General features: G+C 36.8%; 1 protein-coding gene across 2 annotated transcripts in view; it reads right to left on the bottom strand.

Moving 5' to 3' along the window:
* Nucleotides 1-13,820, bottom strand: part of ERA1 (Prenyltransferase family protein) — a 381,172-nt gene that overhangs the window by 220,034 nt on the left and 147,318 nt on the right. For both annotated transcript variants that reach the window (XM_089416732.1, XM_089416731.1), the window contains one exon: nucleotides 1,517-1,552. In XM_089416732.1, coding sequence (XP_089272858.1) covers nucleotides 1,517-1,552 — 36 coding nt within the window. The remainder of the gene's footprint in view (nucleotides 1-1,516; nucleotides 1,553-13,820) is intronic.

Here is a 13,820-nt window from a genome sequence, read left to right as displayed (position 1 = left end):
GGTGAGGAACACCTTCCTCGGTAAGAGGGAGTGTTGAAATTTGGTACCGGAGGACAGGTGGTTCCCTAAGGCTTTGATCTTTGGCCTAGGGAAAAGTGTCCAAAAGAATTTAATTTTTCTCCTAAAGTAACTTTATAATTTTTATAAAGTTAAATCTAATTTGAAAGTGACTTTAAGTGATAAAGTTACTAAGTCTAATTTTAAAGTGACTTTATAAAGTCAATGAAAAATTAGAAAGGAAAAGTGACTTTGGAAATAAATGACTAAGTGGGTCTTTATTAAAGTGGGGTGAATTAAAAAATAGAAAGTGAGATTTAAATGAGCATTTAATCTCAGCCATTGATCTAAATCTATTTCAGCCATTGGATTTAGGGATCACCCAAAAGTCATTTAGGGTTGGGTTAAGGGAGGAAAAGGAGAAAAAGATCATTCATTCTTTCATGAGCAGATTGGGAGAAGGAGAGCAAGAGAGCAAGGGAGATTTCTGGACAAGGAGGAGAAAGAGGCAGCAGTTTGGCACACACACCAAGGCAGCATTTCAGCAAATCTGAACAGCATAAAGAACAAGCAGAAAAAGGCAGATTTAGTGAGCAAAACAGTGAAAAAATTGATTTTCAGCACGAATATCGAGGAGGCGATTTTCTGCACGAATTTCGAGGTCTGTCCGTACAAGTCCGTACGGCCGTCCGTACAGTCCGTACAGTCCGTACGGTCCGTACATCCGTACGTCCGTACAGTCCGTACATCCGTACAGTCCGTACAGCCATTTTCAGACTGTCTGTTAGCTGAAAAAACAGATAAGTTTGCTTGCTGGAAAATTTCTGTTTTTGCTGATTTTTTTGCTGAAAAATATTTTCTCTGTAAAAGGCATTTTCCAGAAATAAAGAAGAGCTCTCAAACTGGTTTTCCCCAAGAGTTGTAGGGGGTTTTTCCAGGGTCAAGTTGACCAAAAATCACTGAGTTTAAATGTGTTTTTATGGCTGTTTTAATTGCTGATTTTTTATTTCTGCAATTTCCAGCACTCTGAAAAATTTCCAAAATTTGTGTTTTCAGCAATATTTATTTTTTCAGTCTGTTAAATGTATGGCTATGGGAATGGGCATTTAACTATATGGGAGAAATAAGGTGAAACTGAAAACCGGGGTAGGAAACAGAAAATTTTACACCAACCTTCTGTATCTCTTACTTCTGTAACTATGTATTACACCGTACACAACTTCCACAACATATCAGATGCACACACGAGATGAAATGAAATTCATGTTCACTAATGAACAAAGAAAAGCTAAAGAGTACAGTTGGTAAAATGGAAAAATGAGTGCCTAGCACGTCTCTTTTAAAAGTAACAAAACTAGGACCTAAGATAGAAACAATTCAAAAAGAGAAAAAAAGGGATTAAAAACTCTATTTCTAAATGATTGAAAATGCTAATGGGTAATATATGCCCCATGCTTTATTATGAACATGAGAAAACCATTTACTTCTTGTAAGCTTTCAGAAAGACAATTGAACTTGCCTGCCCAGGTCCTCCACCATAGCCACCATTAGGATCCTACAACAGAAGGAACAGCTCAACAAGTTAGAGTAATACTGCCAAGAGACAATTCTTTAAATCTTACAACTTACAGAAATAGCATGCAAAGCAAAGGATTATTCATAACGGCTCCCCTAACAAATAAACTCTAAATACACAAAAAGAAGTCAGATAAATCAACTGTATACAGAAAGCCTCAATGGTTTTTCATATCATAAGATAGCATGGGAACAAAGTGTACCAAAATTGTATGCATTATTTTCTAGATGGCCTTTCATCCCTATCAAATAGAAATTGGTGTAAGTATCACTGCCAGATTCCTTAGATTGCACTTACTTTTCAAATCATTTACAATGGAAAACAACATCTACAACTTCAGTTGACAATATTTAAGCAAGTAAATAACACCCAATAATGTATATGTAATCATTCCATGGGCTCCCATAACGTTCAAACAGTTAACCTGAAATGTCACTAATGTGCTAGTTCTGCAGCACTGCATGGATTTTTTAACATCAAGCATGTAGACATAAATCTCGAGTGTAGGGCAACTGGCACACTCATGTATAGATTGACTACAACGTTGCAAACTAACAATTAATGGTTGCAAAGAAATTAGCCCAAAGACCCACCCATCTTTTAAGTGGTGTTCGGAAGATAAAAATGCCTCCATGTTAGAGCTTATTATTATATGCTGAAGATACATGCAAAGTCATAAAAGTATAAATGTATATATAATTATAAAGTAATAACTAAGGTGACAACTTTCATACAGTATAGTCAATACTCTGAACCTCAATTACAGTATTAAAAAAAAAAAAAAATTAGTCAACCAAACAAATATGATAAATAAGGAAAAGCAGTGAATAAACATTTTAACTATTATACAAAATATAGAACACTTTAGAAAAAACATATTTAGCTCCCTTAGAAGAAATGCAAGTTTGAAGCAAAATTGAAAAGTTTGGCTGTCCAAAACCACATAGAATAACATGAAATTGAGCTTAGAAATTGTTTTGAAAGTTCCAAAATGTAGCCAAAATCTTGATATATGATTAATGATAAAATAAAAAGATTTCATACTACAATTAACAAAATACTGTCTAATTGATCATTCTTCTTCATCATCACATCTTTTGATAATATTCCAAATGCTGCCAATTTTAATTCTTCACTGGTTTAAATCCTCAGGGGTTTGGCCCTCTACTTTTAACAGGTCACTCAAACAACCACTCTAACCCATCGCAAAATAATTCCTCACTTATATGTGTGCCCTTTGTTAGATATTGTAATGATGACTTCGTTAATGTATTAGTTAATACTTTAAAAAACTGGAAATAAGTCATATGTAAAAAATGACATTTATGTTACATGTAATTCTGAAATCAGGTGAGCAGTTCCTAACGGGAATAACAGAACTTACTAGATATATATACAACACAACCTTATGTAATCTTTACAAAAACTGATATAATACATTTCTCATTCAAACTCTCACTTGGCTGTTTCTCCATGGCATAGTTTAATGTGGTATCAAATCCATGGTAATTGTGGCCTAGAACAATGTCAAAGTATTGTGTCAAGACAAATATTGGCACACGTAAGAATTTGGAGAGAGAGACTGACAGAATTGCAGCATCAAAGAAGAATCCGTACAACCATGAAGAAGGGATTGTGCAGAGAGAATCTTTGCAGCAGAAAATTAACTTTTGGGTGTACAACAATTGCTCAGAAATTCGTATTAATGACAAACAAAATTATACAGACTACTAAATTGAAGAATTTACGAACTATTAAATTGAAGAATTGAACAACAGTGGCATAGATTATAGACAGTGGTGGCAAATTATAGCGTACGACAGCAGCAAATTACAGAGAATTAATTGCGTACAGACAACAGCAATTGGCAAATTAAATCGTAAAGCAATTTTTTGTACGGATAGCAACTCTGAATATCAGATATCATATGAACTCCTGTAGACCTGTACAGCGGCAGCAGCTCCAATTTACTAATCTGCACAATAGTTGTGACTAATCTGTACAGCAGCTTCAACATTGGCTCTTCTTAATTGTACACCTGCGGAAATTACTCAACAAGTCATACAGTACTGTACGACAAGTTACAACCATGAAGGTGGTTCACGTACAGATAGAAGATACAACCATTTTTTTAACATATTATAAAAAGCATCTTTTGTTATCCATATAGATCTAATTTTTTTATAAGAGTTATAAGGTTTTTTAAGGAATCATAAAGTTTTTTAAAGGAGGTATAAGATTTTTTTCATTTAAGGAGTTATAGGAGTTTCAAATTTTTTGGAGTTTCAAGCAAAAAAAATGTTTATATTATAAGCAATACAGCCAATATTAATAATCTCATGATTAATGATGCCAGAGTCTCATAAATTAAATCAGAAAAATTTTCAGCCCTGGGAACAAAAAATGAAGCAAATTTTGTCTTATCATAATCTTTGGGAAATCGTTACAAGAGCAACGCCAAGACCAAATCCCATAACCAATGACTATAAGAAGAAAAAGAGAAATTCATTACTTCTTCTTACCTTTGTTTTGGAGGATTATAATCTTCCTCACATTTGCAGTATTTACTATTACCACTGCTCCTGAGGCTTGGATTAAGTTAAAAAAAAATGGATGAAACTTCAAATTCCATAGGGGATTTGAACATGGAATCTCATGGTTTATATAGTAATACGGCACTTTTATCAGCACTGGTTTGAATATGTTAGCAACCGATTCCATTACAAATCATGTTCAAAAGTTGCAAAAACTGAAAAAAGAATTATCAATGATTGCCTCAAACATTAAAGATATGGAGTTCATCACCATTTTGTTTAATAGCCTACTTGATGAGTATCAACAATTTGTAACTTCATTTTGTATCTCTTCTCGAAATGAAACTCCCACAGTTAAAGAAGTTTAGGTTTACTACTACAGGAAGAGCAAAGACTCAAGAAAAATGAAGTTGCACTAAATCAAGCTTTTATAGGAAAACACAAAAGAGGAGATAGTGATAAAGGTCGTCGAGGAGGAAGATATAATTGGAATCAAAATCAAAATTGGAGGCCAAATTCTTCAAATCAGATAGGTACTTCTCAAAGTTCTAAGCATTGCATGTTTGTAGCGAGAATAATGATAATGAAGATGAACACTATCTTAAATAAAGACATCAGACTTAAAGGAATAAAGGTGGAGAACATCATAGAGGAAGATGTAGAAGGGGCAAGCATCCAAGTCATTTTGTAAATAGTAGTACAATTGTTCCACAAGAACCAACCATTGATTATTTGATAATGGCTTGTCATATTCTCAATGCGCTTGGTACATCGATTCGCAAGCCACCAAGCATATGATTGGTAAGCAAGAAGATTTTTCAAAACTCTCTCTGTAATAACAATATTATTTTTGGTGATTGTTTGGTAATTTAATTGATGTTAAATTACTTACATGAATTATCAACCAGGGCTAGTAAACTGATGAAATGTATGTGCACTGTATGTGTTAGGAGTCTTTGTCACTTATTCAATTCCTAATTTAATTTGAGTTATCAAAATGCACATGTTTCTCTATAGCTATGTAAGTAAATAAAACACTCATACAAAATGAAATCAATTACTTTACTTGCTTGAATAATGATCACACTCACACTTGCTTTAAAATAAAATCACTCTTGCTCTTAAAATCACACTTGCTTAAATGAAAAATCACTCTTGAAAACCATACTTGCTTAAATGTAAATCACTCTTCAAAACCACACTTGCTTAAATGTAAATCACACTTGTACTTGAATGAAAATCACTCTTGAAAACCACACTTGCTTAAATGGAAATCACACTTGTACTTGAATCAAATCACTCTCTGCAATAAAATCACACTTACAAATGAATCTATTTTAATTTAAAGAAGGATTAGTTTTGTAATTGAAAATCACTACAATGTAAAGCTTATACTTATACTGTTATGTTAGATTATACTCTATCCATGTGCATCTGAAATCTCTCTTCACCTGAACAATAAAATTATTAGCAAAAACAATCTCAAACTTGTATCTAAGAATCAAAAATCAGATACTCAAATTGTGAAAATTCATATACTCGAAGGGACCCCTACTGCAACAAATCTGAATCTACTTCACCTACTTGATTTTTAAATTACATTCATCAAGTTATTCTTCTGAATACTGAAGCAAATTACTTCTGCAGCCTACACTAATATTTGATATCATGAAACAGAAAACAGAGCAAAGAACAAGATACATAGAACACACTTATTTTTGGACACAATAGTCCCCGAAAAAACCCAATGCAAGAAACCCAGTGCAGCAGCTCTGAGGGTTTTATTATTAAGCAGTAGTTCTGAATACACTCTGGATGCCCTCTTGGCTATCCAGTTACAGAGATAAAAATACACTGGCAGAAACCTAAGTGAGATTACCTCACTTCACCCGGCAAAAATCTCTCCGATCCGGAAACTGGACTGATCGTCCCCGGCTACAACTGCGCTACCCTTACGCAGTAGATGCATGGGCCTGCGTGGAGCACACTGGGACACTGCGTCAGCACTGCGCTGCCTCCTCTGTCCTCTGAAGCTCTAACGTTAGCCTTTCCAGCTGATTCTGCTCCTCCCTGGGCTGAATTCGGATTTCTGCTGGAGGGTGGCTCTTCCCAATAAGACCGAAGTATATACCAATAAGACCGAAGTATATAGTCTATGGAAGGGACCAAAATCATCACTAGTAGCCAAGACTCCGAGAAGCAGTATCATATCTTCTTATAGCAAGGAATGTGGTTAAGTATTTGAAGCACATCTCTGAGGCACAAATGCATGAAGCAATCATATACATAGAATAAGGACTAACCACATCAATAAAGCCAACCTGTTTGAAAGGAACCAAGACAAAGCAAACAGCTCAATGAAACTTCTATGGATGAAGGAATTGAAGCACCTTTATTGAAGAAAGTTGGCACTCGACAATTGAAGATAAGTCATAGGACTGGATCTTTGCAAAGAAGAGGTATAATTTTTGTATGTGCATATCGATTATATGAAGTTCACTAGGTCATGGTAATGATTTTTTAAGGGTCTGCACAAGTATATTAGAGATCATGATATAATTGATTCACATTATTTCCTTGAAGTCTAGGTTTTTGTGAAATGGTCTTTATCTCAAGAAAGCATTTCTAAGGTTTGCATGCTTGTAGAATTTACAATCTCTAACATGATAGGTTTTGAATACCTTGAAGAAACTAGGGTTTTACAACTAACTCTCTAGTGCGGTTGTAGAACTTTGCATTTTTAATTGACAGATCTTGAAGTCTTTGGCATCTAGGGTTTGTAACATGACATCATGTTAAACTTTTAAAGTTAGGACAAGGATTGATGAAAAGGTCCAAGATTAAGAGGGAGTTGACTCTCCCCAAAGGATAAGTATTCTATACCTACTTTCTTTAATTACTGATGTTATTATTCTTGTCTATGCACTATGCCTTTTGTTCTTTTGTATTCTTCTAACAAAGGTTGTTGGTCATGACAAGATCTATCTAAGTTTGACTAACAAATGGAAGATTTGGAAGAGCGTAGCAAAGCACAAAGACAAGAAGAGGGTATACATCAAAAGAAGAAGTCGATTGAATGGCAGCACAAAAAGAAGAAGTTCACTTACCTCAGACGGAAACAAGGAGAAGTTAGATCTTGGGTGGATACAATGCTACTTGAAGTTTGGCAAAAAAATCCAAAGAAGTTTATGATCAAAAGAGAAGATGACTGATCAATGACAAGACCCTTTCACAAAAAGTAGAAGAGTTCTGATATCGTTGTACCAGTAGTTGATTGGTTCTATCCAGGAACACATTGATTGACAGTACTGATGTTGATAGAGATACTCCTAATGATTGGAAGTTGATATAATTTCTTGGAAAAACGTGAAAGCATAATTCTATTACAAAGGAAGAAGATGTGAAGGCTTGTCCAATCAAGTGTGATGAAGTCTGGCTCCACAAGGTGTTTGAAGAACTACTTGATGAGATGTTGAAGATACATGAGGATTGAAATAAAACCAGGAAGGTCGAAGCTCGTTATGATGTGATGCATATAGAAGCCAAGCAGCTACAACAAATCTCCACGAAAGAACATGCAGTCGATGCTTTGAAGATTATGGGTTATTCCTCCCTAGTTGGGAGGGAGTGAGAGTGGACACTATATTCTCCATGTGTCATACATTATGGCCAAGACTAACAGTCATAAGCGTAATGAAGGCACTGGTAGAGAGAATGGAGGATTGGATAAGCAGCTAGGATTGATACTCCTTAAGGAACGCTATCCAAGATACGAGTAGTCCCGAGGACCAATACTCTTTGAGGATAGGGTACCTAAGATAAGAGTAGTTTTGAGGACTGATATTCTTTGAGGATGGGTGATATCCAAGATAAGAATAGTCCTATAAGGAAATACTTGGTGAACATCCGAATGGGGTATGTACCTTGAGAGGCAGTGGTGGTGTCCAAATTTATTCCCCCCAGCATTATGCTCTGATCTAGTGGAGAGATAGAGCTTTTCAGTAAAGTCCTTGCTATGTTTGACAATGTTGGTTATGATGACGATGGTGGTCATCAATTTGAACTCTTGTTATGAGAATATTTCAATTTGAGAGTATCTCAGTATCTTGTTGTGTCAATAAGAATACATCCCTAATTAAGAGGGTGTGTTGAAAACGTAACTAGGTTCTGTCTTCATAATTATCATTGTACTTGTATCAATATGTTTTCATGTAAAAGCAAAAAGAAGAAAAATGAATTTGTATTATCATTCTTATTATTTTTTTTTATTAGTCAACGCATGTTCTTCATGCTACTAGGGTTTATCAAGTCAAAAAGAAAATTTGTCATAAGTCAAAGTCTCATTTGGACTATTTGTAAGAAAAAGAAAAAAATTATTCTGAGTCAAAAGAGTCAATTTGTCACTCAGAAGACCAAGTTAGCCATGCCTGGACAAGTTGGCCTAGAAGAGGCACCTATTAGACCTCTTGGATATGTATATATAGAGAGTAGTTCGACCTCATTAGAGCACTCACTCACCACATCGATTTTTGTCCCAAGCAAAGAAGAATTCCAGTGAGAAAGTCAAAGGAGAGAGAAAGTGAAGGCTAAGGAGAAAGAAAATTTATGTCTTTGACCTAATTTCTATTCACACATGCGAGTTTCTAAAGCAACTTCTATGGTATTACAAGCCCAAATTTTCAAGGGCCGAAATTTCAAGAGATGACCATATTTATGAGATTTGACCAACTTTGACTTTTGTTGACCATGGTTTGATAGACATGGAATGAAGGAGGGTTGACTTGGGTCATTGTGGTAGTCTTGGTCTTGGATCATGGATATCTCACTTTGATCTGATTCTATGAGAAGAGGATTTTCTTGGGCTTTCCCCCTTGTGGGGTTTTGTCCTAGTTTGGGGCCTACCTTATTGTGTTCTCTGTCTCTTGTGATCTTCACGTTTTGTATTTTTGGTAATTGCTTGATGAAGAAGAGAACATAAAAATTAATAAGAATGCAACTAGGGGCTAATTCCCCTTCCTAGAAGCCTGTTATGAATAAAATATATATAAAAATAATATAAATAACTATAAATAATAACAATCATAAATAATGAATAATTAACTAATAATTAGTGTTGAAGAGTCATGTCTCCAAGGACATGACCATTTGTGAATGGGTACCTACCTAGGTATATAATTGGGACCCTCAGTTGTAATCAAATCATCTCATATCTTCTTGTACGTATTGTTGATGTTCTATCTACAATTATTGTCAATGATGATAAGACATTGAAGTAATTGTTGCAAGCATAGAACATACCATAAAAATTAACATGGTATCAGAGCTTTGGTGGAGAAAGGCCTCAACAGAGTGTTAAATTTTTGGGGTTGTTACAATCTTTATGTACAACATATTTAATTTTTTACTCCTACCTAAAGAATGCAAAGAATTCCATAAATTATGGTGGGCAATAATTCCTAGTAAAGGTGTCTAATTACCGAAAAATGAAAAATTCAAAGAATTCCATGAATTATGGTGGGCAGTAATTCCTAGTAAATATGTCTAATTACCGAAATATAAAGAATGCAAAGAATTCCATGAATTATGGTGGGTAGTAACTATTGGTAAATATGTCTAATTACCAAAATATAAAGTATGTATCTGCTAATAGTAATTTTTGTTTGAACGCTCTTGAAGACTATATCTATCAATATGGAATAAGACATGATTGAAAGTCTATGATTCAAGCATATGTCTTTTGAAGTCAGTATGCTCAAATAAGATTGGCTAAGAACCTCTTTCATAAACCTTAAGTGGCACTGGCAATAAAAAGGTGACAAGATTGAAGAGCTTTCAACTTGATATATTGCTTGGTCCGTAGCTTGATAAAGGTTTCCATGCATAACATACTATAATGTAAGAACTAAGTTTAAATATCGACGACTTCTCGAATCATTGGAATGAGAGCTATGCATCATCACTACAATCTTGTATGAAGTATTCTTAGATGGAGTAAAGGTATGTCTATGACAATTGGTTCTATGAACAGTTTATCTCTGGCAGGAATGTTTTATCTCATCAGTCTCAGCGAGAGTTGTTTGTTGAACCCTCCCAGTAATTATAGCAAAGGACTTCCCTATGGAAGTGAACTATTAGAAGCATGGCATGTTGATTGGTAATTCTTCAGGTTATTGGATCCAATGATGAGCATGATGTTAGGTGGATCCTTTGTATTACAACATGCACCTTAAGCCATAGAGAGTTTGGTCATATGAAAGAAAACTATGCAAAATAGGCACTAGGGCACCTTCATGAATTAGACAAGCTTAGGCTTGTGGTCTCCCTAAGTGAGAGGGAGTAAGTTTAGTTAAATATTTTCTTTACCATGATTTTTTATTTGGTATCTTGGATGTACAGGAAACAGAGGATTGCTAAAATCATTGTTGCTAGAATGGCTAGCTATAAGACAGTGTGTTTTGAAGAAGCTCTTTAGAGAGTTGTGTTCCATCATCTATATGCTGCTAGGAGGTGCAATGAGGCTCCCATGGATGGATGGTCAGGTTGTTGATATCCTCACAAAACCTTTGGGAAGGCAAAATTCTTAGCCTTCTAAGAGCAACATTCCCTATATGGAGGGATCTTGATTAGGTTGAACATTGAGCTCTGGGAGCTCCTGGGAGCCTGGGGAACTTCTTGGAATTATATGAGCACAGGGTGACTGGTTCACCTTCACCTATGAAGTACATACCCCAGTATGTGAACACAAGGTGAGTGCTTCACCTTCCCCTATGGAGTACACGATATGAGAACAAGGTGAGTGGCTCACCTTCTGTAATGCTCCTTTTACTAGTGTTCCTCATGGCATGGTTAGGATGGACTTTCAGGGTTGGGGCACACAGGTCACAGGGGCAGGTTTACTTCATCAGCGGGCCCAAGGGCTTCAGGAGGTGTTTCATGGGGTTTCGAGAAATTCTTATGAGGTTCGATGGCATTCACTTGGTATATTCCATCATCCGTACAGTTTGCCTTTTGTTATGTTGCATTCTGACAACTTTCAAAAAACTTTGTTATTAATGGGCCTCACTCCATTAATTATGCTTAAGGTGGCATTTCGGGAAGAATACTTGACAGAACACCTTAGTGTAATAGCTCGTTGGAACCAGAACAAGAAGATCTATAGGATGGGATGGCCATAAGTGATTTTCGATGGATTGAGGAGGCATGGTGGCCAATTTACCATTTTCCCACATTAAAAAGAATATTTTAATTAAGGGAAATGTGCTCAATGATTAAAATAATAATAAAATAGGAGCTTCTAGAGGGGTCCATCAAATCTATAAAAAGAGGAGGAGGAGGCCATTAGAGGACATCTTGGATTTGATATTTCTTCTTGTATGAAAGGTTGAGAACCCAGTTCTCTACTCCGTTGCTAGCCCCAAGACAGAAACCCTCGGGTGATTCAATGAGATTGGGCGAGTTCCCATCTCCCCTTAGTGAATTCCTCCACAATTCACAGGAGAGCTCAGCAATGCAGTTCAGTTCAGATTGGAGGGCCAGCATAGCATTGGAGCAGATTCTTGAGGCCAATTTCTCATCTCAAGTTTCAACTATTTTATGTATCAGCATGTAAACCCAGTCTGTATTATAATGAAAGCTAAGATTGTTTCTATTCATTTTGTTGTCATTTTTCCATATGCTAATGGTTATATTTTTACATGGCAATGTGTTGTTAAAATAATGGAATTTTTTATGGAGTAAATTTTGTTCAGTTAATTTTCTGCAAAATATCTTGTTTGGACGTTACACCTTCCCTTGTGGACCAAGCATGTGAACACAAGGTGAGTGGTTCACCTACCCCTGTGGAGTACATACCAATGTTGCAGGAAGCGCCCCCCCCGGATCCTAGGCCCGAAGCGCGCCCCGTACGGAAGCGCTCAGGAAGCGCCCCCGGAAGCGCGATTCCGAAAATGGCGAAGCGCGCTTCGACCTTTTTAATGCGCTTCCTGGAAAATATGAATCGCCGGCCCCGAAGCGCGCTTCAGATGGCGCTTCGGGCCTCCGAAGCGCAGCGCTTCGGGCCAGGAAGCGTGCGCTTCACGCAGCGCTTCGGAGCGCTTCCTCCAAAACCGCGCGCCCAAGGGAAAAAAAACTTCATTTTTTTAATTTTTTTTTAAGTTAACTTAAGTTAGCATTGAGGGGGTGGGTTAGGGTGAGGTTAGAGTGAGGTTAATGTGAGGAATGAAAATAATAAAGCCCCCATTCATTCCTCATTTTCTCACTTTGAGTTTATGAGAGTTGGAGAAGAGAAGAGAGGAGAGGAGAAGAGAAGAGAGGAAAAGAGAGGAGAAGAGAGGAGAGCTTGGAGGAGTGAAGAAGGAAGAGCAAGGAGAAGGAGGAGGAGCTTGGAGCAAGAGCTTGGAGGACTTCATCTACAAGAGCTAAAGAGGTAAGTTCAAACCCCAAACTCCCTTATTTTTTGTGACAATTTTTTTGTATTTTTCTCCTCCCTCTCCTACTCTTTCCCATTGTTTCTACTTGCTCCTTTATTTACAGGTTGTCCACCACCTATATCCATATTCCAAGATGGTGTTCTTTTGGCTTCTATGTATCATTCCACTCTTGGTTCTAATGATGGCAAAGGTGAATAGGAATAGAAGGGAAGAAACAGAAGAGGGCAGTGGTGATGGTACCAATATGAGTGACCCAATGTATGATGAGGACGAAGGGTTTGAAGAGGAAGGGGATGAACTTGAAGGGGACACTGAAACACAAGATGGGAAAGCTACATCAACACCCTTGTGGAACTATGTGACCAAACTAGATGGGGGAAAGGGTGGTGGATCTTACAAATTTGTGTGCCCTCATGGTTGTCATGGAGGAAAACCATATTGTGGTTCATATACCCGTCTGAGGAGGCATCTTTGTGGGGTGCTGGACAGTGATGAAAAAAAGGGTTTTGTGGGGTACAAATTTGCCCAAACATTTCAACTGAAGAAAGAAGAAAATACATCCAAATAGAGATGGCTGCACAACAAAAAAACAAGAAACAAAAAACTCATTCTGAATCAAGTGCAACTGCAACCTCTAAATTTGGTAGTTGCTCATCTCCTCATGGTATTTCTGCAAGTTCTGGAGGTAGAAGAACAATAGGGGATTTCCTTAATGTTGCTGGGAGGGATGATGTGGATGGAAAGATAGTCTGTTTTCTTTGTGCTTGCGGTGTACCATTCAATGTGCTTCGCTCTCCCTATTGGCATGACATGGTAAAGGCCATCAATGAAGCCCCAAAAGGATACAAGGCCCCCAACTATGAGAAAGCTAGAACAGTGTTATTAGAAAGAGAAAAAGCTAAGGTTCAAAGAGCTTTGACACGTTTTACAAATGAGTGGGTAGATTCTGGGGTATCCATTGTATCAGATGGGTGGACAAATATTAGAAACCAACATTTGATAAATGTTCTTGGTGTTTCTTCTAGTGGTGCAGTATTTATTGCATGTCATGACTCCTCCTCCATCACTGCAACTGCACAAAACATTGCAGATCTCCTATTGAAATCAATCAAAGATGTTGGTCCGAATAATGTGGTTCAAGTGATCACAGATAATGCAGCAAATTGTAAGGTAGCAGGAAAAATTATTGAGCATACTCATCCACACATCTTTTGGTCTGGGTGCCTGGTTCACACATTGAACCTTTTGATGCATGATATTGTGAAACACAAAGAATGTGGGTGG

This window comes from Pinus tabuliformis, chromosome 3_2, assembly GCF_031772625.1.
Source record: "Pinus tabuliformis cultivar Carrire ecotype Pingquan chromosome 3_2, CPIR1, whole genome shotgun sequence".
NCBI lineage: Eukaryota > Viridiplantae > Streptophyta > Pinopsida > Pinales > Pinaceae > Pinus > Pinus tabuliformis.
This window is presented reverse-complemented; position numbering and strand designations above follow the sequence as displayed.